This window comes from Vanacampus margaritifer, chromosome 1 (assembly GCF_051991255.1).
Source record: "Vanacampus margaritifer isolate UIUO_Vmar chromosome 1, RoL_Vmar_1.0, whole genome shotgun sequence".
NCBI lineage: Eukaryota > Metazoa > Chordata > Actinopteri > Syngnathiformes > Syngnathidae > Vanacampus > Vanacampus margaritifer.
This window is the reverse complement of record NC_135432.1, coordinates 15892108-15916242: the sequence shown is the minus strand read 5'-3', so window position 1 is coordinate 15916242 and position 24135 is coordinate 15892108. Positions and strand designations below refer to the sequence as shown.

At 40.5% G+C, this 24135-nt stretch overlaps 1 protein-coding gene across 3 annotated transcripts in view; it reads right to left on the bottom strand.

The window, feature by feature from the left end:
• Window positions 1-24135, bottom strand: part of lamb2l (laminin, beta 2-like) — a 47361-nt gene that overhangs the window by 6634 nt on the left and 16592 nt on the right. For 2 of the 3 annotated variants that reach the window (XM_077582724.1, XM_077582734.1), the window contains exons 3-26: window positions 19617-19786; window positions 15355-15490; window positions 15073-15146; window positions 14347-14535; window positions 13974-14037; window positions 13628-13830; window positions 13128-13248; window positions 12708-12896; window positions 12300-12479; window positions 11807-11919; window positions 11602-11681; window positions 11345-11501; window positions 9435-9575; window positions 8803-9051; window positions 8590-8711; window positions 6903-7023; window positions 6562-6754; window positions 6329-6472; window positions 4512-4743; window positions 4273-4436; window positions 2827-3051; window positions 2090-2304; window positions 1909-2005; window positions 682-1054 (exon numbers count right to left, since the gene is read on the bottom strand). In XM_077582724.1, the coding sequence (XP_077438850.1) occupies window positions 682-1054; window positions 1909-2005; window positions 2090-2304; window positions 2827-3051; window positions 4273-4436; window positions 4512-4743; window positions 6329-6472; window positions 6562-6754; window positions 6903-7023; window positions 8590-8711; window positions 8803-9051; window positions 9435-9575; window positions 11345-11501; window positions 11602-11681; window positions 11807-11919; window positions 12300-12479; window positions 12708-12896; window positions 13128-13248; window positions 13628-13830; window positions 13974-14037; window positions 14347-14535; window positions 15073-15146; window positions 15355-15490; window positions 19617-19786 (3952 nt within the window). The remainder of the gene's footprint in view (window positions 1-681; window positions 1055-1908; window positions 2006-2089; window positions 2305-2826; window positions 3052-4272; window positions 4437-4511; window positions 4744-6328; window positions 6473-6561; window positions 6755-6902; window positions 7024-8589; window positions 8712-8802; window positions 9052-9434; window positions 9576-11344; window positions 11502-11601; window positions 11682-11806; window positions 11920-12299; window positions 12480-12707; window positions 12897-13127; window positions 13249-13627; window positions 13831-13973; window positions 14038-14346; window positions 14536-15072; window positions 15147-15354; window positions 15491-19616; window positions 19787-24135) is intronic. The other variant, XM_077582744.1, reaches the window with a different exon arrangement.

Genomic DNA, 24135 nt, shown 5'->3' with positions numbered 1-24135 from the left:
GTTGTTTTTTTTAGCATATTACCTGTTTTTTTTTTCATTATTTACAATATTTTAAAAATAATTTTTAATTTAAAAAAAATCTTTAGTTTTCTAGGATTTATTTACAATATTTTAAAATGTGTTTTTCTTTTGTTTTCTGGGATCCCCCCATTTTCACACAAGTATGTTATATGTTTTGTTTTGTTTTTTAAGCATATTACTTGATTTTTTTTCTTCATTATTTAAAATATTTTAAAATGGCTCTTCATTAAGAAAAAATCTTTAGTTTTCTTTGATTTTCCCCCCATTTCCCACAAGTATGTTATATATTTGTTTTTGTTTTTTAGTACATGACCTGATTTTTTAAAAATAATTTACAATATTTAAAAAATAATTTTTCATTTACTTTTTTTTGTTTTCTGGGATTTTATTTACAATATTTTAAATATATATTTTTTAAATATATATATATATATATATATATATATATATATATATATATATATATATATATATATATATATATATATATATATAGTCTTTTTTCTACTGTTTTTTGAAAGAATAAAAAACAATAATAAAATAAATAAATAAAATGATAGTCCCCCATTCCCCACCAATAGGTCGATCGATTGTAGACCATTTAAACAACTCTACTCTTTATTTAATGTTTTTACATTATGGGCATAATACCAGCCTCACCTGAGGTCATCAATGCTCTGTCCAAGCAGTTGGTGGATTCTTTCACTGTCCTCATTACCAATCAGGTCCTGCACCTGCTTCAGCTTCTCCTCCAGCTCTCTAATACGAGCGTTGCCGATTCCAGGTGTGACCCCGCTTTCCAAGATCTTGCTAGCGGTGTGCTGGATGTGCTCCAGGTCGCGTTTTAGTTGACACACCACGTCGTCCCACAACTGGAAGCAGGCGTGACACTGCATGCACTCAGGAAAAACACCGGTGAAGCCACGGGCACATTCATCACAGCGCTTCCCTGCTGCGCCCTCCTTGCACTGGCACACCCCACTGGTTCGGTCACACTGTGCTACTTCAGAGCCCTGAGGATGGCAGTTACACTCTGAATTGGGGAACAAGAAATGCAGATCAGGTAGAGCAAGAAAGGGTAAAGAAAAAAAAAATCTCCTTTTTGATTATGAACCCCCCAACTACTCAACAGGGGATAGGGACTGAGCATAGTGAAAATCCACAACCACACTCCCTCCAAAACGGTTTTTAATTGCGTATAGATGCCACAAGATGGCGGAAAAACAATTTAAAAAGCATCAGAACCATGCTCACAACAACCACTAACATTCCTGCACAAACATTACTCAGAGGCAAACAAATATGTCCTCTCACTCACCTTTTGGCATTTAAACACAATAATAAATATTAGCGAATACAAGCAGGTTGTAATGTAATAGCAAAGTGGACTAAACGGGGAGGGCTATTAGTAGCTGTATTGGGACAGAAGCTAGAACATACATTCAGTAGTAATTTTGACTGCGCACAAGGTGCATTCAAGGACCACCAACAAAATAGGACATCTCAAAAGCAGCCAAAAAAACACCGTCAATGAATGAAACCTAATGAACACTAAGATTCCACCACAGGGTGCTAAAGTAATGCCTTATAGTTTACAGTAGTTTAAAAATATTCGGGTGTTCACTGTATATATTTTGACACAATGACCACACCACGGAATCGCACAATAAAAAAAAAAAAAAATTATACATTGGATAAGTTTTACTTCAAATTGCCTTCTCTTTGAGCATGTTAACGAATGAAAGCTGAATGAAAAAGGGACGCAAGGGTGTGTTCTTGAACCATGTCTAGGTTAAACTATAAACTACCAGGTAGCTATAGCTGATAAGGTTAAAAATAGATGTGTTAAAAATGTCTATATGATGACTGTTCTAGTCAAAAATTTACCTTGACACTGTACCCGTGGGTCTCCCCAGTGGAGCTGCTCACACTCAGTGCACCGATTCCCTCCAAAACCTGGCCGGCAACGGCACTGACCACTGAACTGTCAAGGACAAAGATCAGGCTTTCACAACTTATCCTCCATTCAACATGTTCAAGCTTTTTTGGTGTAGTCATGCGCATTCACCATATTGCAATGAGTTCCCATGGAATGTTGCAGGTCGCAGTTACAGGGCTCACAGCCTTGCTCCTGACCATAGTTCCAGTGGTCAGGAGCGCACTGGTCACAGTTAGGGCCGTAGACGTTCTCCTTGCATACGCAAGCACCCGTCTGACGATCGCAGTCACACTGTCCATCGCTGCAAGTCGGCTGGACAGTTCCAGCAGTCACACAGGTACAGCCTAAAATGAGAAACATATTGCAATGCATTTAATAATCCTGAACCATGAAATATATGAGAGGACATTCTGATTATTTGTAAATAGAGTATGTATTGGTCCAAACAAACAAAAATGTGAAAATCAACTTCCACATATGACTTTTGATTTGTGTCATATTTGATACATCCGGTCACAATGCTTTAAATTCCTACATTTATAACTGTCAAAAATATAATAATAAACAGATATATCAAATATGAGTATTTCCAAAAATCATAAAGAATATTTCCCACTATTAATAAATATAGGTGTCTCTCCTTTCTCAATTGGGGGCGATCTTGCAAGGTCGCTGGAAAAGCCATCAGCTGGGTCATACTGCCCTCTAATGGATTTTTTGTGCAATGCATGTGTCAGATCATATACATGAGCATTTAAATGGGGGGGAAATATTATACTTATAAAATAGAGGGCTCAAACTGTCTTGTATTTAATATGATACGTTTGGCCTTGTAGGGTTAAGGGACATATTTTCATATAACTCACGTCGACAGTCGTGATCCAAAGCACTGCCGTAGTAACCCTGTTGACACTGGGCACACGATGGGCCGTCTGTGTGGTACAGGCACTTGAGGCATTGACCTGTCCTAGGGTCACATGACTCAGGGTCCTGAGTGTCGATGTTGCCGCTGCACTCGCATGGAAGGCACTGGCCACCAGTTTGCTCTGCGTCGCCGTAGTAACCTGGGGCGCACTGGTCACAGCGAGGCCCTAGGTCGGAAAAGAGGCAATGAGAAAAGAAAAAAAAGTAGACTGTGCTAGACAGGTTCCATGCAGTTGGGCAGTTTACATTACTGATACACAATTTCACGCTATTTGCCCCTTGATAACTGGTAAGTTTTAGCTACTGTCGTTTTTTTTTTTTCACCAGGCTGCAAAAGCAGTACAGCTTTACATATGCCGGGTCTGTTCTGCAGGCAGTATGTGTTGAAATGGCATCTACACGCCATAAACGGAGGTATCAGACATCTGTCTTCTTTCTTTTCTTTTCTTTTTCTTTTTTTTATATGTTTCTATTTTTTAAATAGAATACGTTCTATTTTTAATGTTTCAAGGGTCCCAAAGACGTATTTATACGTTTTGTATTAATTTTTTTATGCTAGAGCATACAGAAGGCTTTGATGCAGCCTCTCAACTGCACAGAACGGTAGAAGAAATGGTAACTATTACAAAAAACGGCCAGCAGGTGGCAGCAGAGCGAAAGAGATCAACCAGGGCCATGTTGAAAAAAGCTCATTTACTCACAGTTCTAAACAGATTTGTGAATAATGATGACATTTAGCTATAATAATGCATCAGATTTATATAGCGCTGTCCCTGCCCTGGGGCAGGTTGACGGAAGCGATGCTGCCTATGGCCCCTCCGACCACCACCAAAGGCAATGTGTGTGAAGTGCCCTGCCCAAGGACACAACGACACATGACTTGGGGAGAGCGGGGATCAAACAGCTGACCTTCTGGTTACTGGACGACTGTCTCTACACACTGAGCCACGGCCGCCAGCTATATTCTAATGCTAATTGCTACAAAATGTTAACAGATAGATTGACAGACATACGTTTTGTTTCGTTTTTTTCCCGATGAAATAAGAAAATCTAATCTTTCTTTTGGTAGTTTCTCTGTTTTTATAGCAATAGAAGACAATATTCTGTGGGCCTTGCAAAATCTGTCAAAATCCAGTAAAACAGCCGGGAGCGAAGGGGGTTGCTTCAGTGAAAATGGCTGGGAGTGAATGAGTTGAGGGGGGAAAAAAAGTCATTACAGCCATCTAATGGCATCACTTGGTGTTTTACTAAGAAGAAGCACCTATTTGGAATGCAGCATTAATTTATTCATATAGCTTAAGCACCTGGTGACCAATGAAGACACAGCATTTCCGAGATGATTTTCCCAAAAATGTATCTGTTGTAGCCACTACAGTGTGGCAACTCACCAGCATAGCCTTGTCTGCAGTTGCACATAATGAGGTTTGAAGAGTGATCAGCTTGGCAGGAGTGTCCGTTAAAGTGATCTGAACCGGGATTCCCGGGGCAGGAGCAGGGCCGACAGTGGTCGCCTGAGCCGAGCATTGGGTTTCCAAAGAATCCCTCCTGACACCTAAACCAAAGCAGCAAAGTGAGTTATTTACCATCGCTGTGACAACCACGGCAACACTGGAGAAATGTGGCTTACCGTTCACAGAGATGGCCGGCCGTGTAGTCTCTGCATTCTCTGCACTCGCCTGTTTGGGAGTCACAGATATCTGCATGGCCGTTACACTGACAGGGGGTGCAGCTCGGGAAGCCCCACTGGCCGGGTTGGCAGTCAGAGCACTGGCGCCCGGTTGCCCCCTCCCGGCACTGGCACTGGCCGGTAATGGGGTCACATTGGTGGCTCAGTGAGCCCTCGGAATGACAGTCACACGCTGAAAAGGCAGACGTTTTTTACTCTACGGTATATTATAACTGGAATTGATGATGTAGACAAAAGTAATTTCATGGATGTGGATTTCCACCTTGAGGAAGTGGAATAAAAACAACTGCGGACTTTTTTGTCCCAATTGTGCAGATATTTTTGGGAAGACTTATGAAGGTGTCTGTGGAATCTTTTATTGTCATCCAGAAGAACGTTTGAGAGGTCACTGGTGGTGAACTTCATACAGTGACCTTTCCTTATCTAAATGAGTCATGAAAATAATAAAGAAAAAACTTTACTAAAGACACTTAGTATTTACTATTTAAGAAGAAAGTCTGCACACCCCCACATAGCATAACAGCATTGCTTTAAATTAAGTTCAGTTCATAATAATTTAATTGGACTAAAGCTACTACTTCTTTTGGATAAGAAAAAGAAGATGAAGTAGAAATAGTCATCATGGCAACTTATGTGTGACGTAAGTTTGCTAGCTCTGCTATCATGCGACCACAACAAAAGATTTTGTATGTACAGCGGCACTAGCTGCAATACCTGAATAGGATTCTACCTTAGACCACAATGAAAGTTTTTGTGTTCGGACAGGCAGAGCAGCCTATGTTATAAAACAATCAGCAGCTCATGCTTGAACTGTCCATAACTTTCCATCTGTATTGCATGATGCACTGGGCACTCTTTTTTTTTTGGGCACTCTGAAAAATCAAACGCTCTGAGTGAAACAGTGCATGCTTGAGGCACCCTTCCAAACGATTAGGGAACGGGGATTTTGGCCGTGAGTTCTACTGTTCTTGGTCTCGGCATTTGCAAACTAAATCTTCTCCAAAAATGCAACTTATACTCCAGAGTGACGTCCAAAAATACGGTACGTTATACATATTTTTGTATTTTGCATTATGAGAAGGTTAAGAAAAGTATTCAACAAGTTGGGATTTATCATTGTTTGATTTCAAGGGTGATATTAGGCTTCATTCACCTTGTATGAAGAAATGTGTTGTTTGGAAACTGTAGTGAATGAGGTCCACAGCGTATATATATTAGGAGTGTGCCCAAAAAATCGATTCTCATTTAGTACGATTCAGAATCGATTTTAAATGTCACAAAATCGATTTTATTTAAATTCTTTTATACTGTCTTCCCTTTGTTTGTGTATGCCTTTATTGAGAGCGCTGTTCATGTTGTACCCGATTTGGCCACTTAGGGGCAGTGTGGTTCCACGTGGTCTGATACACTGTTAAGTTGTAGCCACATTAGAGAGTAGAAGAAAAAAGTCACGATCAAGTTATTCCAGTAAAAGTTGTTTTTTTTGCAGCGTGGGGCCATTCTTTTTGAGTGATAAAAGTGCCGCTGGTAGCGCCACTAGTTAGCATTAGCGAGTCAGACTGGAGGAGATCATTACGATTCCTTGAACATCTATAAATTGAAGCAAAAATCATTGCCAATCAAATAATTTTAAAGCAAAAAATTGTTCTTAATCGAAAATCGATTTTAAATCGAATCGCAGGCCCAAAAATCGGAATTGAATCGAATTTTGAGACATTTAAAGATTCCCACCCCTAGTATATATGTTTGTGACTCACCAGTACAACCATTGACTCCAAAGCCGTAGGTTCCTGGAGCACACTGGTCGCAACGTCGACCCATCACATTGGGCTTACAGCGGCACTGACCTCCGACCGTATCACATTCACTCGAGAGGGAGCCTTGAAGATCACACTGACAGGCTGGATGTAACACAAGTGAGACCATCATTACCCGAAAATCAAATAAGCACATGTAAGCAAGCAGATGTGTGATTGTTTGGCGTACTCACGCAGTGCGCCGTCGTGAATGATGGCCGAAATACTGCAGATGAGTTTGGAGCACATTTCAGCCAAGGCGGGCATTGGCGTGATCATAAAGGAATCCAGACACATGTAGCGAGTCATCTCCTCACGTCGCAGCTCTCCCTCAATCTCATTGGCTTGGAAACCAGGAAGCTCGTTATAATTAGGGATCAGAACTAACTGTCGGAGAGAAACAAAGAAAGCAAAATAGATGGATGGTGCACATGATGTTGTTGATCTATAATTTGTAAAAGTATATTTATTTGTGTGCAATTAACGAAACAATAAGACTAATGGAATGGAGGCTGTGGTTGCTGTCTTCACTCACCGAATCAATAAGAATGAAGGCAGTGAGATGTCTGTGTGTCACTCCGTGGCGCTGGAAGCGGATGGAAACCACGTAGCGGTTATTTGGCTCAAAGCAGAATGGCCTTGGCATCTGGACGTATCTGGAAGACAAGGACATACCATACAACATGTCGGTCTCGCCTAACAACTTCCACTCTTCAGGGAAGACTTTTCGGGATATGTGGGAATTTCTGCACATTTATGAGGTCAAATAGGGAGCGGGTCTTCCAGACCAAACTCATCCGAGTAGTGATATTAGTATATCGTGTGCACTGGAAACAGAAACTGTGCCTCTGTTAGGATGAAGAATTAATTTTCAGGTACAATCCTCTTTCCTCGATTAACAAATATGCCTCAACACAATGCAACATAACGTAACATTTTTTTCGTTGTCGGGTTTTTTATACACATATTATCCAACTGCTTATATGCAAACAACCTTGACCCATTGGCAAGTACTGTATGCATTCTTCACACACGTTAACCTTCTTCCTCTCTCTTTGTGTTTTTGAAGTCACTGTGCTAATTAGTGCTGGCTGTTGGACCAACCACAGTGTAGAACGGAAGGAAAACGTTGCCCAACTGCAGCGTTTACATCCAGGCACAGGCTGGCCTCTTAATTCCAGATGAATAATGTTTCTGAAAGGCTGCTTAGAACTTGGAAACTAGTCAAGTTGGGCTTCTTTACATTTTCCACTTTAAAATAAATGCATTTCCTCAAATATAGAAACTTTTTTTCGCCCCTCAGAAAAAAAGTAAAAGGCAAAAGTTTTGCCTTTTATTTATTTTTTTTTTACAATGACTCATACAACTTTATATGAAAAAAAATCTGTATCAATGTTCAGATTTGTTGCTATTATAATTGTCTAAAAATATTTGTTTACTTCTTTGCATCATTGCCGTTTTTGTCAGAATGGCTTTACTGACAAAGAAAGACATTTTATTCCAAAAGGGGGTGGGGGTTGGATCCCCCCCCCCACACACACACACACACACACACTTTTCCACAGTTTAATCCTGACCCTTGACTATAAATAAATTTGGATATGCATGCCCCACCGAGTGCAAAAAACATCAATAGTTATTTAGTATGGAAAACTGTAGACTATTGAGTCATGCAAATTTAAATCCTTAATTGAAAGAAAAAAAAACACAAAAAAAAAAACAAAATATGTAGTCACGTGCAAATTCTCTGCCCTGTACCACACTTTTTGTCTTCAACAGTCCCAGCTTTTTTCTTTACGCTTCATCAAACACCACCCAGTAATATCCCCATGGCTGATTCCTATTGCACAGACTTTAGGTATGTTTGCCCTGCTATCAGAAAATAAGCAGGAAATGGAACACAGGATGCAGTGAGGTAATATTACAAATATCTGACTCACACAGTGCCGCAGGCCAGGGCAGGTTTAAGTGACAACAATGGCAAGAAGCAACCCTTTCTGATCTTTAAAATCACACAAAACCACATTAAGGCTTGCGGTAAGTGAATTGAGCACACAACGACGCTCCGAAGACTGCACGCAGTCAGTCAGTCCACTTACACGCCGTTGAGTTTTTCACAGTCGAACAAACACGCAGTACTTGGATAAAGAGGGTAGAGATCTGTTTATTTCACCGTATAAATAACTGAAGCTATAGCATGACTAAATCTGCTGTTTTGGTACCTGCTGCGATGCGGCAAGGTGACTGTGTAGAGCTGCTCTGTTGGTAGAAGATTTCCACAGCGGAGACTGGAAGGCAGGTTCACAGATGTTATGCTAACGATGGCCTCCCAGTCCTCTGTGGACTAAACGCACACACAAGCATATCAAAGACAGAGAAGCTTTTAGTCAAAAGGAGTTTTATGTTGAGTCTGAAACAGCATGTGATGCACAAACCTCGGGTTCATAACGGATCATGATGTCGTACTCCATGGCGTAGGGAATGTTGTCAATATTAAACACCAGGCCGGCACCGTCTTTGACCCGAGCGAAACCGGGTCCAGTCCAAGTCACGGTGTGACTTAGGGTGAGCTCTCTATAAACGGTCCTCACATCCGGCTTCAAAAGACAGAAATGCCCTCTTGAGAACTTTTCTACGCTTGTGGCCATTTTCAAGGGATGATAACGGAATTCTTTCAAATGAAACTGTAACAAAAAACTTTTTAAAATTACTTTGCGCTAGGATTGGATACTGAACATATTAAGATTTTTTCCCCCCGCTCTAAGAAATTTTGATTTATTCATACTTTTTTATTGTATAAGAAAAATATGAAATGATAAATTTTTGGTCACATTTTCTGCAGCCCAAAAGGCTGGAATTTTTTTGTTTAAACCTGCATGCATACATGGAGCCTCCATTTTAAGAGCCAGGATGCTAAGGCTACTAAACGTATTCCAACGTCATACATGCAACCCGTTTTCTAAATGCAGCAGTTATCGGAGCTAAGGCCTTGTCTTATTAAACAATGGACTAAAGGACAACATCTGTTTTACGGATCTTTGGGCGTGAATGAAAGATTTGATCATACTGTCTGCTGAAGCTGTCGGATTCGCCTCAGCGCCGCTCGGTGTTGTTGCGGGTTGGCGATACGCCGGTGGCGCCTGTGTCTTCTCAGCTGGTTGTTGAGGTGCTGAACGCAGTCTGTCTCTGCCTGAGGTCGAACTTTGCCCTAAGAGACGAAGAGAAAAGTTTAACTTTAAAAAGTACACTTAAAATCGATTTGAAAAAACGTAAAACACACTGTGGAAGCTCTATGTAAAGTCTGCTTGCAATTCCTTACAAATGTACTTTTCACATTTTGATCATGCCGTACATTTGCTCCTCTGCAATGTAAAGACTGTGAACCTCTCGTGCGCTGATTTAAATGTGAACGAGAGGAGCCGCGAGTCAGCTGCGCTCACACCCACAACGGCGCAAATACCTGTTTCTAACTGCGCTCATATGCGAAAATACCAAAAGAAAAAAAAAAACTCCACCCATGTGCCAAATTAGACTGCACTTTACGCTAGACTTGCGCAGGGCATGAAAATAGAGCCCCTCTTAGTTTTGGCCAACAATCAAATGTCTTGAAAACAGGGAGTGCAACCCTTCACGAGGGGGATGACACAGAAAGCTACTAATTATCTGCATTACCTCACTTTGTCCACAATTCTAGGAAGTGAACACAGCTTTCTGTAATCCTCAGAACACACAATGATTACCAAGAAGCATCCGCCAGAAGATAAGGCCCGTGAGGCACTTCCCCTCATATTTTGTGTCCTGCATCGCTGCTTCTTTGACAATTTGAAGTCAGCGCTTGTCTTTTGCCACATTCCAGGGAATGTTGGGAGAGTGTGGATGGAAAGGGTCTGTCTGAGCTTGCCCACTGGGCTGAACTTGGAAGTGGAAAGAGTGGAGTGGGTAAATTGATGAGGGGAGAGGAAGCAGACTGTCTAAATGGGAGTGAATGCCAGATTACAGGTAGGCGGAAAAAGAAGATAGAATGTTGTAGAATGGGTGGAGAGGTGACAGTTAAAATTATAAAATGAAATAAAATTGAATCTAAATAATAAAGTAAGAAAATATTCACCAATATTTTCAACATAAGACAGTCCTTTGATGTTGCACGAGATTTTCAGAAGTCAGATAATCTCATTGGACCTCAGTTTAATGGGCATCAAAAGATCAATTCTGAGTGCGCTTTGCTTTTACTTTGGCCTTTTTACAATAAACACCCAAATAAAGATGCATCTTCTCAACACAACAGCTTCATTCATTAAAACTGGTAGGTTCAGGTGAAACAATTGCGATTTTTTTTTTGCTTTCAAGTGGCTCTATTCAGATGTGAGACATGACAGTGGAAATAAGGGTGAAAATCGGGTAAACATATTTTATATAGGCCATAGTCTGCCCAAACAACACAAATACACACATTAAAAAAATGCTGTAAATCTAAACTAAAGAAAACATGGAAAATTAATATGGTCTAAATATGCTACATTAGATGTACATAATAATTAAATAAGCAAAATAATTGCAGATGCGATTAATGTGGTAATGTGGTGTGGCGCTTACCCTCATTTAGCCATGCTAAATAAACCACCTCACTTTTTGTCACTTGAGGAGTTATTGAAGTTCAATGAGGGCGTATATATGTGTGAGACTCATACATGTCATTGAATTGGATGTGGGCAGTTGGACCTGCAGTGAAAATCCAGCCAAAGATAGCCTTGGTGGAGTCAAAAGAGATGTTGTAGTCATAACAGCGACGTTTCCTCCGAGCCATACAGTGATGCTATCACAAGGTTGCGCCATCTTTATACACAGTCAGATTCTAAAGTTTCACGTACATTTGGTGGTTTTACTCTCCTCAGTGCAGTCTTTAAGCAATCCTACTTGCAATGGGCTTGAGTGAGCAGCAAAGCAAAAAAATATATATATATATTTTTTTTTTCTTACAGGTAGAGCTGAGTCAATTGGCGAGTGTCCAGTGGCCCCTTCGGCCTCATATTTGTAGAAGTCCAGCGGGGCGCAGAAATAGCCAGGTTGCACCTCGGAGCACTGCCGACCAATCAGATGGCTCCTACAGTCACACTGTCCATTCTCCATCATGCACCTTCAACAACAACAACAAAAGATGTTAATGCCAACATACAAAGCGTAAACAATTTCAATAAATCCATTCTCTCAGGACATCGACTTTGGAGGAAGAATACCTATTGCTGAGGGCTCCTCCAAAGTCACAACCACATTGTCTACAACCAGCCAGGTCAATACTGAGACCCCAGTATTCAGGCTAGAAAGACAAATAAAAACCTTTCAACAAAGAATATGAAAAAGTGTGATTGAAGAATAACAATGAACTAAAAGGCATGCGGCTGACCAGCATTGAATACAGGGTGGAGAATGACAGGTACTAACCAGACACTGGTTGCAGTAGCGACCAGTCACATATCTTTTACAGGAGCAGTCGCCGCTGATCTGATCACATGGGGCTCCCATCATAATGATGCCACGAGGATCACAGTTGCAAGCTGGTGGCAGACATAAAAACATGCAGTTATTAAAAAAAAAGTGAAAAACAATGTCAAATCTTCCTGGTGCAATGTGAAACTGAAAATTTACAATATAGTATTTATCTTTCAAAAATAGTTTTTTATAATTGTGTGATTACGATAGGACGACTGACCATTTTGCTAGTTAATGTGAATACAAAAAAAATGCTATGGTGGGTTCTGTACAACCAAAACCATGTTCTAAATGTGTTTATATCAGCTATAAATGCAGACAAGGAGCAAATATGAAGCAGAAGAGGACAAAGTTATTTCTCGACCTTTGGGCTTCGTACAAGTCCAATACTTTAGCCAAGATACAAGAAGAAAAGTGAGCAGGAAAAAAAAACATGTATACGCACGCTGACAACCCAGGAGGTCGTTTTGGCTGAGTCCAAAGTAACCCTCCTTGCAGTCGTCACAGCGCAAGCCTTTGACGTTGGCTTTGCAGCGACACTGTCCAGTGATCATGCCCATGTCTGGCTCGGTGTGACTGTCACATACCCCTCCCTCCATTGAGCCCACCGGGTCGCAGTCACAGGCTGACGGTCGCATGGAGAAAAATAGAAAGTAGCTGGCTGTGATCACGTTCATTTATCGCTCACGTCGGTATTTGTTATTTGTCTTATTAACACAAATAGATTTTAGTCATTTGTTCAATGTAAAGCTCCAAACTCAACATGTATGTTTTTTTTTTCTTTTCTTTTTTTCTGAATCTATACGATAAAATGTATCTTGTTCTTACAAGACAAATTCAATGCTTGACTCACCAACACAAACCTGCGGGTCTCTAATATCCCTATTGGGGTCTTGATAGTAGAAAGGTTTGCACATCTCACAGTTGCGTCCCATGGTGTTGTGCAGGCAGCCGTCACACACTCCTCCGCTCATGTTGCCCGTAGCCAAATACACCGCCATGTCAAAGTGACACTGCTTTGAGTGGCCATTGCAGTTACACACTGTAGAATACAGCAAATAACACATTTCTGTTTGTAACCCACACACACAAAATATGGCTTCCAAAATTGCTGCAGCGATTAAAATATTTGCAATTACAGTGGAGTCATAAAGTGCCTAGAAAGTAATAAGCATAAGGAAGCACAGGTGTCGTGGCTCGTCCACTTCCATATAAAATCTCTCACATATATTTTTTCCACCCAAAAAAACGCCTGTGAGTTGTGTGTGCCTACCTCTACAGGTGTGTGGGTTTTCCGCCTCAGCCGGTCTCCATGGCAGGTCATGGTGGAAATCTTGGCAACGCTCACAGTTCAGCCCCTCTGTGTTATGTTTGCAAACACACCGGCCGTGGATCTGGCAAGATTGAAGAACGTTTGACTGTCAGAAGCAGGTAAAAATAATCGCAACAAGACAAACATGGCTTAACCAGCTTGTCCTTAAAAAATTTTTTTTAAAAAAAGGCAATAAAACGACTACCAAGAAAAAGAAATAGAATTGCACTCAATCTTAACCATGTCTATCCAGGGTGCAGGACATTACTGTTCAACTCAAATCCTGTAGAGGGCAGTAATGCACATTGCAGAGTGCCACACTTCACTACTGTATTTCTCCAATGTTACAAACATCTTTGTTCAGCACACAAACGGACTAACTAAAGAAGGCAGCAACAATGGAACTATGGCAACGAAAGCAAATCTTGGCAGAGGTAACAAACGAAGACTTGTAATCCCACCATGCCGTTCTCCCGCGTATCAACTCCTGGCACTGGCGCGCACTCTGAGGCGTGTCCGTAACAGAAGCAGCTCCCTCTGACTACCAGCTCGTAGATGGCGTAGTAATATTTTTGGAGGACGTCAGAGCGTCTGTCTAGAAGGTCATCTCCCAGAGTGTTCAATTTTGTGAAGTTAATGCGCAGGTTGGTGATACGCAGGAGCTCTAGCAAAGATAGAGATTGAACATTGTTTAGAGGCAAAAACATTTTGATGGTATCCTATAATACAGATTTGGGAAGTGGCCAACAAGGCAGCTTGGTAACATGGCTAGCTGCATTTTTTACATTTTAGATGAGGTGAGGCTACCTTGAATGTCCAAACTGTAGGGGTCTTTCACATGAATGGCAGGATCCAGCACTTTATAAATGACCTGGGAAAGAAAGAAAAATAGGATAAGAGAGAATTCAATTCCTCTGGCAGGTATTTTTGTCCTTGAGAATGTGTTTTGGGAGTACGTTGGTCAAAAATTTCACTTGATGTTTATTTAGTTGCCTATCACACTCCCGCACAACCCAAATCAAAGGCTTTGGCATTTGCCTGAATTGCAAATGTTCTACATCAGCTTTCTCATCCAAAGGGGTTCGGGCTTGTTTAAATTTCGGCATTTAAAGACCAAGATGATGCCGTCTAAAATCTTGAATCGCAAATCACTGTGACAATGAGACCCTCGACATCTTACCTCCCCATTGGTGGAGGGCTCAATGTCGGAGTAGCGTTCCTCACAGATAATGTCGTTGATGTGGCGCAGGCCATTAGAGGCGATACCGTGAAAGGTCTTGGTACAGTTTGAGGCAAAGTAGCGGTAGGGACGCCACGAACGTCCAAAATCCGCAGAACGCTCAATGATCATAGCTGCAGGGCGGAAAGTCTGTAGGGGAAAGAGGAAACATTTTAACATTTTCTGCACACTTCTGATTACTCATATTGGACCTCATTCACGAACAGATGCATAGGAATGTTTGTACACTGTGCACAAGTTGGTCATATACGCAAAATCACCATCGTCGGATTTTCGACACATGCACACCAGCCCATTTTCTTTATATGTTGATGAATCTGAATTCATCCTTAAATGCGCCCGTGTCACACTAATTTGCATAATGGGCGCCATTTCCACCCAAAAAAGGCTTCTGTTTGTTTGACAGATCTCAGAATATAGGCAGTGGTTAAAAAAAAAAAAAAGTTTAGCGAGACGTTCATAACTAGTTAAATAGACTTGCTCACATATTAGGGAATTGGAGATACTGCCATATACTATGCATACAGTATAAAGTAGCCCAAAATGAAATAATGAACACAAGAACAAATAAACTGCTAATATGTACAGCCCTTGGAGTAAATTACTGGCATTGGAGCATCAAACAAAAAGGTTGTAAAACAAACTCATGCATGCAAGAGTGTGTACCTTGAACTTCATAATGAGATGCGTGAAGTGGAATTCTGCCTCCAGGTTCAGTCGAATGCTGACATTTTCCTCTCCTGTTGAGGAAACAAAATGTCAGAAGTGCATCACTGTGGGGCAAACTCTGAAATACTCACTCTCAGGCAAGTGTTTGAACTTACAGGACTACCAGGAAGTACTTTGGACACTATTTGAGACCACCCTTTTAGATTCACCCCAACGGACATATTCCAAACAGTGAAATGATATACTGTATATTATATTATATGTATATTGTATACACACCGTTGGCAGACTGCCACCACGTGTTGTCGCCGTTGCTGTCCATGAGGTAGATCACATTCTCGATGCGGTGGCTGTTTCTGTGTCGGTGCAGGTTATGCGGATGCTGGGAGTTACACTCAAAACATTTGTCTGACTCCTGGTGAGGTGAGAAAAACACGTTTGCACTCTTAGTCAATGCTGTCGTCTGTTGTCCTTGTGGGGACATTTTGGTGGTCCCCATGAGTCCAAACCTCTTTTTGAGGGTCAAAACTTGGTTTTAGAGTTTAGGTTTGAATTGGGATTTGGTTGGGGTTAGAGGTAAGGGTTAGGATAAGGCAGTCAGTGGTGATGGTTGGGGTTAGGGTCAGGGTCTAGGAAATGCATTATGTCAATGAGATGTCCCCACTAGAAATGTAAAGCCAACATGTGTGTGTGTGTGCGTGCGTGCATGTGTGTGTGTGTGTGTGTGTGTGTGTGTGTGTGTGTGTGTGTCACATCATGGGGACTATTTTCTAGGTTTTTACTATCATTGTGGGGACCAAATATCCTTGTGGGGACATTTTGGTGGTCCCCATGAGTCCAAACCTCTTTTTGAAGGTCAAAACTTGGTTTTACAGTTTATGTTTGAATTGGGATTTGGTTGGGGTTAGAGGTAAGGGTTAGGGTAAGGCAGTCAGTGGTGATGGTTGGGGTTAGGGTCAGGGTCTAGGAAATGCATTATGTCAATGAGATGTCCCTACTAGAAATGTAAAGCCAACATGTGTGTGTGTGCGTGCGTGCGTGTGTGTGTGTGTGTGTACGTGTGTGTGTATGGTAAAGTTTTACAATAAATAGAAGTGCTAGACAAGAGGGCACAGGTGAATGATGTTGGCATGCAAGTGGAAATGGTTCTCAGCCATTGGAGACAAAGAAGGGGCCTGCCTGCAGAGAGCTAGGGGCATGGTGAGGTAGGCAGGAAAGGGGTGCGTTTGGAGAGTGGGGCCATGAAGAGGGGAGTTGGGTAGATGAGGTTGGCACAGAGAAGCACTGGAATCCAGCCGAGAACTTTTTAATTCGGTTGTTGTCAGGAGTGATTAAACTAATAACATGACTGGTATAGATGCTAAAGTTGAAGGACATTTCTTTGCATGTACAATGAATGTGGCTTGTGTTCAACAATGAAGTGGTTCAAATGGCATCACTGGGATATGTGTCATGCTCATGGCAACTCTGAACGGTATCAGGCCTCTTCCAAATGTGGATAAAATGTGATGTTTGGGACATTTGTCAATTAAATTGTGCAGCGCATACTGAACATGCCGTTTATACCGTATATACTTTTAATGGGTTAATTTCCCTTTGCTTGCTATTTCTTTATCTTCTTTTTCGTTTCCTGTAACCACTACTGCTGCTGAAACGACCCTTCTCAGGTGAGTGAATTGATCACAACTACTCTTCTGGTTGTCTTAGAAGACATTTGGAGGCTAAGTAGGACACCACTATTTTTTTTAACCGCTTCTCCTGGTAGTCACTTCAGACCCGCATTTTTTCTGCTGAGCAAAATTTATTTTTTCCCCCCCTTTTTTTTGCTGTTTAGACACTTTTCCCCACATAAGAACACGGAAATTATTTTTGGGTGTAATCTCATGTTTTTAGTTGTTATAGTGGATGCCAGGATAATGTGGCTGTAACATGTTGTAAACCTACCAAGCTTATATGCAACATTTTTAACATGAACATCATGCAAGTCAACTTGCGATTGTGATTGGTTAGTTAAAATCCAATCGTGAACGAGAAAGTGTTGACATCGACCATTCACTCTCATATATCAGTATGAGTGTAATGAAAATTGTATATGTGAATATGAGGATGAATTATTATGGTGTATGCCTATGAATGACATGTACTTATGGTACTGGCAAATGTACGTACATATCATAGTGTAGTTGTATACACGAACAGGTTTATACATTTTCTTTCATTGAAATATATTAACCTATTATTGTATCTATCTATTGAAATAAGTCAAAACATTAGGGGTAGGACTGTATACGTTTTTAACTTCTTACTCCCTTTTGAACATGTAAACTCTTTTCTTTCTTCATATTCTTGTTTTTGCTTCAAAACCTAAATCTTAGCGTATGTTTACATAACATCTTGGTAAAAACAAGATTTGTTTCTCCTTTGTTTTTCAAAAAGTTTGATGTACAGATGCAAATGTAGTAGAAACACTACTTGCTCACATTGATGCGTAAAAACAATTAAGAACATTGTATAATGCCTTCCAGGCCCGTAGTTGGTGATGTCACATTTTCAAAGTGAAGTAAACTATGTGCACACCACAATCTCGTATACAACAATAATAAAAACATTTTTTAATTGTTTTGCATTACCCAAAAAGCCAGCTGAGTAGTTCTTTATAGGAAAATGAACCCCATTTATTATATTCAACTTAAGTTGAAATGGACATCACATATCAAAATGCAATGAACAGAAGAATGATATAATACAAGTATTACAACAATAATTTTTTTTTAAAAAGTTGCAATGTAGTGCAATAACATTGGGTGTTAGTGTTAAAGAACTCATTCCTTTCTGCTTAGTGGCCATCCATCTCTCGGTAAAGTGGATGTGTCATTTCTCGTTATCGTCTGCATATCTGTCAATGCTTTGCAATGATGAGCTGCATCAAATCAATTGCCTCTCGTAGGACGGTGAAAGTAACTGAATTTGAATAAGAGTAGACGTGGTACTTAGGGTTTGTGGCTTTAAATCTCTTGCTCTCTATTCCGAGTCCTTATTCATACCCAATTAGTCAAGGCTGGTCAGCTTTCTGGTGCAACAAAGCACTGATGTAAATCCAATGTTAATTTGAAAAGCTTTGCAGATCATTTCCATTCCACGTTTCCTTGCCTTATAATACGTACTGTTTATCTTACTGCTGGGCTCGGATGGCAGTTGACTCAGCTTGTTATGAATTTAAGGCACACATTTCTGTTGCTATCCTGTGAAAACTATGCATCTCAAAAGATTTTTGCCTAGAAAAAAAAGTGAATACTATAATATGTGATATCCACAAACTAATGTGTAATTTGGCTTGGTAATGAAGTACGGTCTCCATGAGTGAAAAGTTAGAGGTGCAACCATTAATCAATTAAATGACAACTAATTGATTCGCAAACAAATATATAAAATGATAATTATTTTTCAGAATTGATTAAACCTTGTTTGATTTTAAATTGTTGTTTTACTACACTGGTTGATTCCTGAGCCGAAATCCATGACAGATTTTGCATCTATTTTTGCCACTCGTCTTGTTCCTTTTAAAGGCCATCAACCCGATTGGATTAACAGCAGCACCTCTTTTCGGAGATAACAAATAATTTTATCTTACCGGTAAAAGGAAAAGATTCATGACAACCTTTTGTCAAGCACACGACTGATGAACTCCTGGACATTTTAACACTGACACTTAAGGTAGTTGCCAACAAAGGTCCACACCTGGATACGCGGTGTGACAGTTTGTCACCATCCTGACCTCTAGAGTTGAGGAGGGCCTCTGGAATCAGGGTCTCACGTCAATCTTGTTCACCTGGAGGCATCGAGGTGCAAGTATGCACTCGTGGCGAAAACAGATGTATGTATACAGCGCGCCCATGATGAAGCGCCATTTAGAAAGACAAACAATACTAAAGCTGCAGATTGGATGTGCTTGAGGAGACTCATTTATATTTTTGTTTTACATATAACGGTGCAAGAAAATATTGCTGCTGAGGGAGTTGTTTTTTTTTGGCCTGTCTGTTTATATTTCTTTCAAGTGACCCACCCATATTTTATATTGTGCTGACTGAATAACTGATCTCAACCGAAATCACAAACAAATTCCACAAAGGACTACATTTGAAATTAGTCACATTATTATTTATCATCTATCGCTATACAATTTGAGCCTGCCAACTTTTATTGCAGGTGTATGAGGTAGTATTCATAAACGCCTACAAAATGTACCTGTCTTGAACGTATTCACAATGGTCAAAATGTCATATAGGGAGAAGAGCAAAGTGTGTACCAAAAGGTGAAGGTGAACAAAAAGGCTTTATGTGGTTTGTTTGCATGTATGTACAACACATACTGAAAGGTTGAGCAGGTGCAAACCCTTAAAAACAAGTAAAAGCAAAAAAACAAACATTGAAGCTGAATGGAGATGACAAAGATGGATTAGCCACGGAAAAAAGAACCAACATTTTACCTGGTTTGACAACACAGGTGACAAAAGAAAAGGATGTAATATTTTAGCAAGTGACCTGGAGATGGCTGACAATGCAGTAGTGCTCTGGCCCGTCCAGCCCACAAGTGGAGGTGGCACTTAAGTTCACAGCCCGTCCAATCAAAAGGTTTCCTGTGGCAGGGTAGCAGCTCCCGTCCGTGCAGCCGTGCGGGCTCGATGGCAGGTCTTGTCCAGACACACTTGAGGCTGGAGAAAAAGGATGATGAGTGACGTCAAACATAAATAAAGCAAGACTTGGGAACTTGCGTGACACTTCATATTTGACAAGTTGCAATAAAAAATACTAGCTTTTTCCGACTGACCTATTGAATCACAAAATGTGTAAAATATCAAACTGGTGGTACAGTGCTAGCATGATGAACAGTGGTACAGTTATAGTACATGTGTACATTTCACTTCTCCTACAAATGACATGACTTTGTTACCATTATTTTAACGTGTTGTATAAAGGCATATATTGCTCTGGCCGCATTCTTCCTGGTCGACCAGCTTCTAGTCATTCATTTTCTATATTGCTTATCATGTTCAGCATTGATGAGCAGGCTTGGGGAGTAACGGAATACATGTACCGCCGTTATGTAGCTATCAAACTGTGAGGTGTGGTTGTTTTTAGTGACAGTTCGAAAACCGCATATGGCCTTCAATCAATCAATAGCCTACATGCTTTTTTATTACACAAGGATTTTTGCTATTTGTAGGCTGCCCGGGTTTCTATCACCCGCTAATAGTAGGGGCACATTGTATAGAATATATATTGTGGTGATATTTATTTTTATTTTGTCTTCATGAGCATACTCAATATTGGAGTAATCCAAAAGTAATCTAGTTACATTACATTCATTTTATGGTACTTAGATTACGTTACTAACTACATTTTTTTTTGCAGGTAACTTGTAACTGTAACCCTCCCAATCCTGTTGATGAGACAAATGTACAAATGGATCGTCTGCCAGATAGAAAAACACGTTTCAGTCTTTCAGGCCAGGCAGTGAAAATGCATTATTTGTTTTGATGCAAACTCTAGCCCGGACATTACATTTTCAAATATTGTTTTACTGTCTTGAAAAAGAATGTCTATAATTTTGGACGCATTGGCTGACATTCCAGAAAGTAATTGCTTTAATGGACGTCAGTGTGGAACATCTCTTCTTCCCTCCTTGCTTGGATCCGTGTAACACGCTCTCTGCACCACTGAATTGCAGGTCTCATCAAGACGAGGGAGCAGCACAGTCAATTTGGTAGCTAATGTTGAAACAAAATGGTGAGGGGCCCCGATTGTAGAATTACTGTACGAACAGCAAATAAGAAGAAAGCTAAATGAGGTTGACAGTGATGTATGGGGTCTTTTCAGCTTGTTGATCTACAGAAAAACAACAGACCTGCAACATGTTGAGGCTTGATAGCAAAGATTGGGACAGTTCGGTGTATTGTTAAACTTCCCCTTGACAAAAAAAGCATCTCGGAAGAAAACTGTACTTCATGTCAACTTTGAATTCTTGACATTTTGACTCAACAAAAATAGAAACGCAACACTTTTGCTTTTGCTCCCATTTTTTACAAGATGAACTCAAACATGTAAAACCGTTTCCACATACACAATATCACCATTTTTCTTAAATATTGTTTACACCTGTGATAGTGAGCACTTCGCCTTTGCCGAGATAATCCATCCCAGCTCACAGGTGTGCCATATCAGGATGCTGATTAGACACAATGATTAGTGCACAGGTGTGCCTTAGACTGCCCACAATAAAAGGCCACTCTGAAAGGTGCAGTTTTGTAAAAAACTGACAGTAAAACAAAACTGCACCTTTTAGAGTAGCCTTTTAGACTGGTTTGTGAAGAACAGAGAAATGGTGATATTGTGTATGTGTGTAAGAAGTTTTAGATCTTTGAGTTCATCTCATTAAAAAATGGGAAACTATAAAAACAAAAGTGCTGCGTCTATATTTTTATTGTATATATATAAATTTCAAATGCAATACAGCATATAAATTATTTCTCCGAAGTACTCAGTTGTGCTGCTCATGCATTTTTTTGCTACAGTATACTTTTTTTTTTTTTACACTTTCCAACAATCCAGAAGTTGTTGGCAAGAAGTTTTGTGATGTGAAAAACATCAACAAGAACCCTTTGTTTCATTTTGTTACCGTTTCATAACATTTATTTAGTAGCATTTCATTTAATAGCATTCTAATGAAAGCACAAAGCCATCTTTCAAATCATGTTCAGACCAAGCCTACCTTATCTACTTTGTTTGAAAATAAGCCACAAATCAAGAGTCCATCATTCTTTGCTTTAATGAACCAAATTATCGAGAGTTGCTCACCAGAACCAGCAGAGGGTATTTGTTTGGCAAAAGAACAAAAATCCCTCAAATGTGTTGACAAGTGGCTCTTACCTAACCGATACAAAATGAATACAGCTACTTCCGACCAAGATGATCAGACATTTCTTGTAGCTGGTCTCACATCTCTTTCCAGATCCTGCCCAAATCCTAATGTTTTAAGCCTGTCATTTAGCAAGTCGTGGCTTCAGCTCCCCCTACACATTTTCTACAGGATTAACGTCTGGGGACAGCTAGCCTGCACCCCGTGACCTTAATGTGCTTCTTCTTGAGCCATTCTTTTGTTGCATGGCCCGCATGTTTTGGGTCAGTGTCATTCTGAAAGATCCATTGACAAGTTACAACCTCCCCATCCATCGGCACCTTGCTGCAAGTCAAATTGTGTGGTGGAGAAATAGCAAGATGTAGGGCTGTGCGATATATAACCTTTTTTCCAACAAAACTCTGGTTTATGATTCCAATTGAAGCACAATTCAATCTGTGATTGAATCCACTGGGCTACTTTCTTGCTAGTTGTCAAATATAGTGACTAAAACCCTCAGTTGGCAACACTGATTTTGCTTTTGCAAAATAGCTCCAATGCCACTAAAATCTGACGGAGAAATTTTATTAATTTGAGAAGCAAAGGCCGAAGAAAGCAAGACAGTTAAAGTCCAAAGTGAAAGCCCTTCTGATTGCATTATTCCATGTATCGGGTGCTATAAACTGCAAGTTCTTGCCACAAGGCCAGATGCTCAACCAGCACATCTACAAAGAGATTCCATGGCATTTGCTTTGTTCAGTGCACAAGAAGATACGAGACTTTTGGCAGGACAACTCCTTCACCATGGCTGCTTAAAGGGACAGAAATGTGAAAAATCAACTTTTTGGAGCTTTTAGCCATGTTGAAATGCAAATTCCTCACCAAAAACATCACCAAAGTGGTGTTTTCCTCCATTCGCCCCTCTATGAGAAATTTTAGATCATTCTGCTCTCCAAGCACCAGCCCCTCCCAACCTGACAAAACGAGCTGTTGGAACTTTTTGACGTCATTAGGTGCAGCCCCGCCCCCGCACCGCCTCTGCGGGCTAAACGCACGCCCACTTTCTCTGAGACCTCCATGGGATAGTGACAAAAGCAGCCTTTTATCAATAAATATTCTGTCCAAATAAATTCAAAGCAATCAATTATCCTCCATATTTGCAATGCCAAAGTGCAATGACAATTGTCTTAAAATCCCAGAAAGGGTTCTGGCTGATACTTGTGCAAAACTTTTTGTGCTTTGGAATTCAAATGAATGAATGGTGTAGTGGTTAGCTTGCTCACCCTGTAAGCAACAGGTCTCTGGTTCAAGACGAACTCAGGATTCTGTCTGTTTTTTTTCCCCTTCTTTTCTTTCTCCCCTCTTCTTCCCTCCTCCTCCACTACGATTTATTGTGGCAAGGAGCCGTTTTGTTTCAAATATTTGTTGAAGAATTGAAGTCATGGTTGCACTACAACGGCTGGCCGGTCTTGCGTGGCCACACAGCGCTCCTTGGCTGTAGCCGGTTCGGACGAGAGGGAAGCGGCAACCACACGGGGAGAGGCGGGGTTTTACTGAACCGGGCGTTTTGCTTCCGCATTAGAAAAATAGCCGGCAAAAAAAAAAATATATATATATATAAAAAAAAAAAGGGAGAACAATGATGATGACATGTCAAATGATCAATACTGAGCTCTCCCCAAAGAAGAAAAAAAAAAAAAGAAAAAGAAAAATAGCCAGCAAAATACCTAATCTTTCATAAAAAAATTACATCGCCATGGTGTGAAAGGTAAGATTTAATCATTATATGCCTATAGTTAACTGTGGAAGGGCTTAAAATTCTGTGATGTCATCTCTTTAAACATGACAATGCACCAACTCAAGATAAGGTCGATGCCGAGGAACCTGGATGAATCCTTCCAGGAGTGCATTAAGGTGTGGCAGAGAAGCCTGGAAAAGTGTGTGAGAGTCCAGCAGGGTGAAGGGGAAGAATTGCAGTTTGGATTTAAAATATATCTTTTTGTGACACCAATCCTGGAACTTGACACGTTGGATATAGAAAACGACGCATATAGCCACTGTGAGTCCCAAAGAACTCAAGAGAAGGACCGAGGCATGTCTGTCAGAACAAGGAGATCATTGACAGCTGGTTTACAAGTGTGTTATTAGAGTGTAGAATGAGGCAAT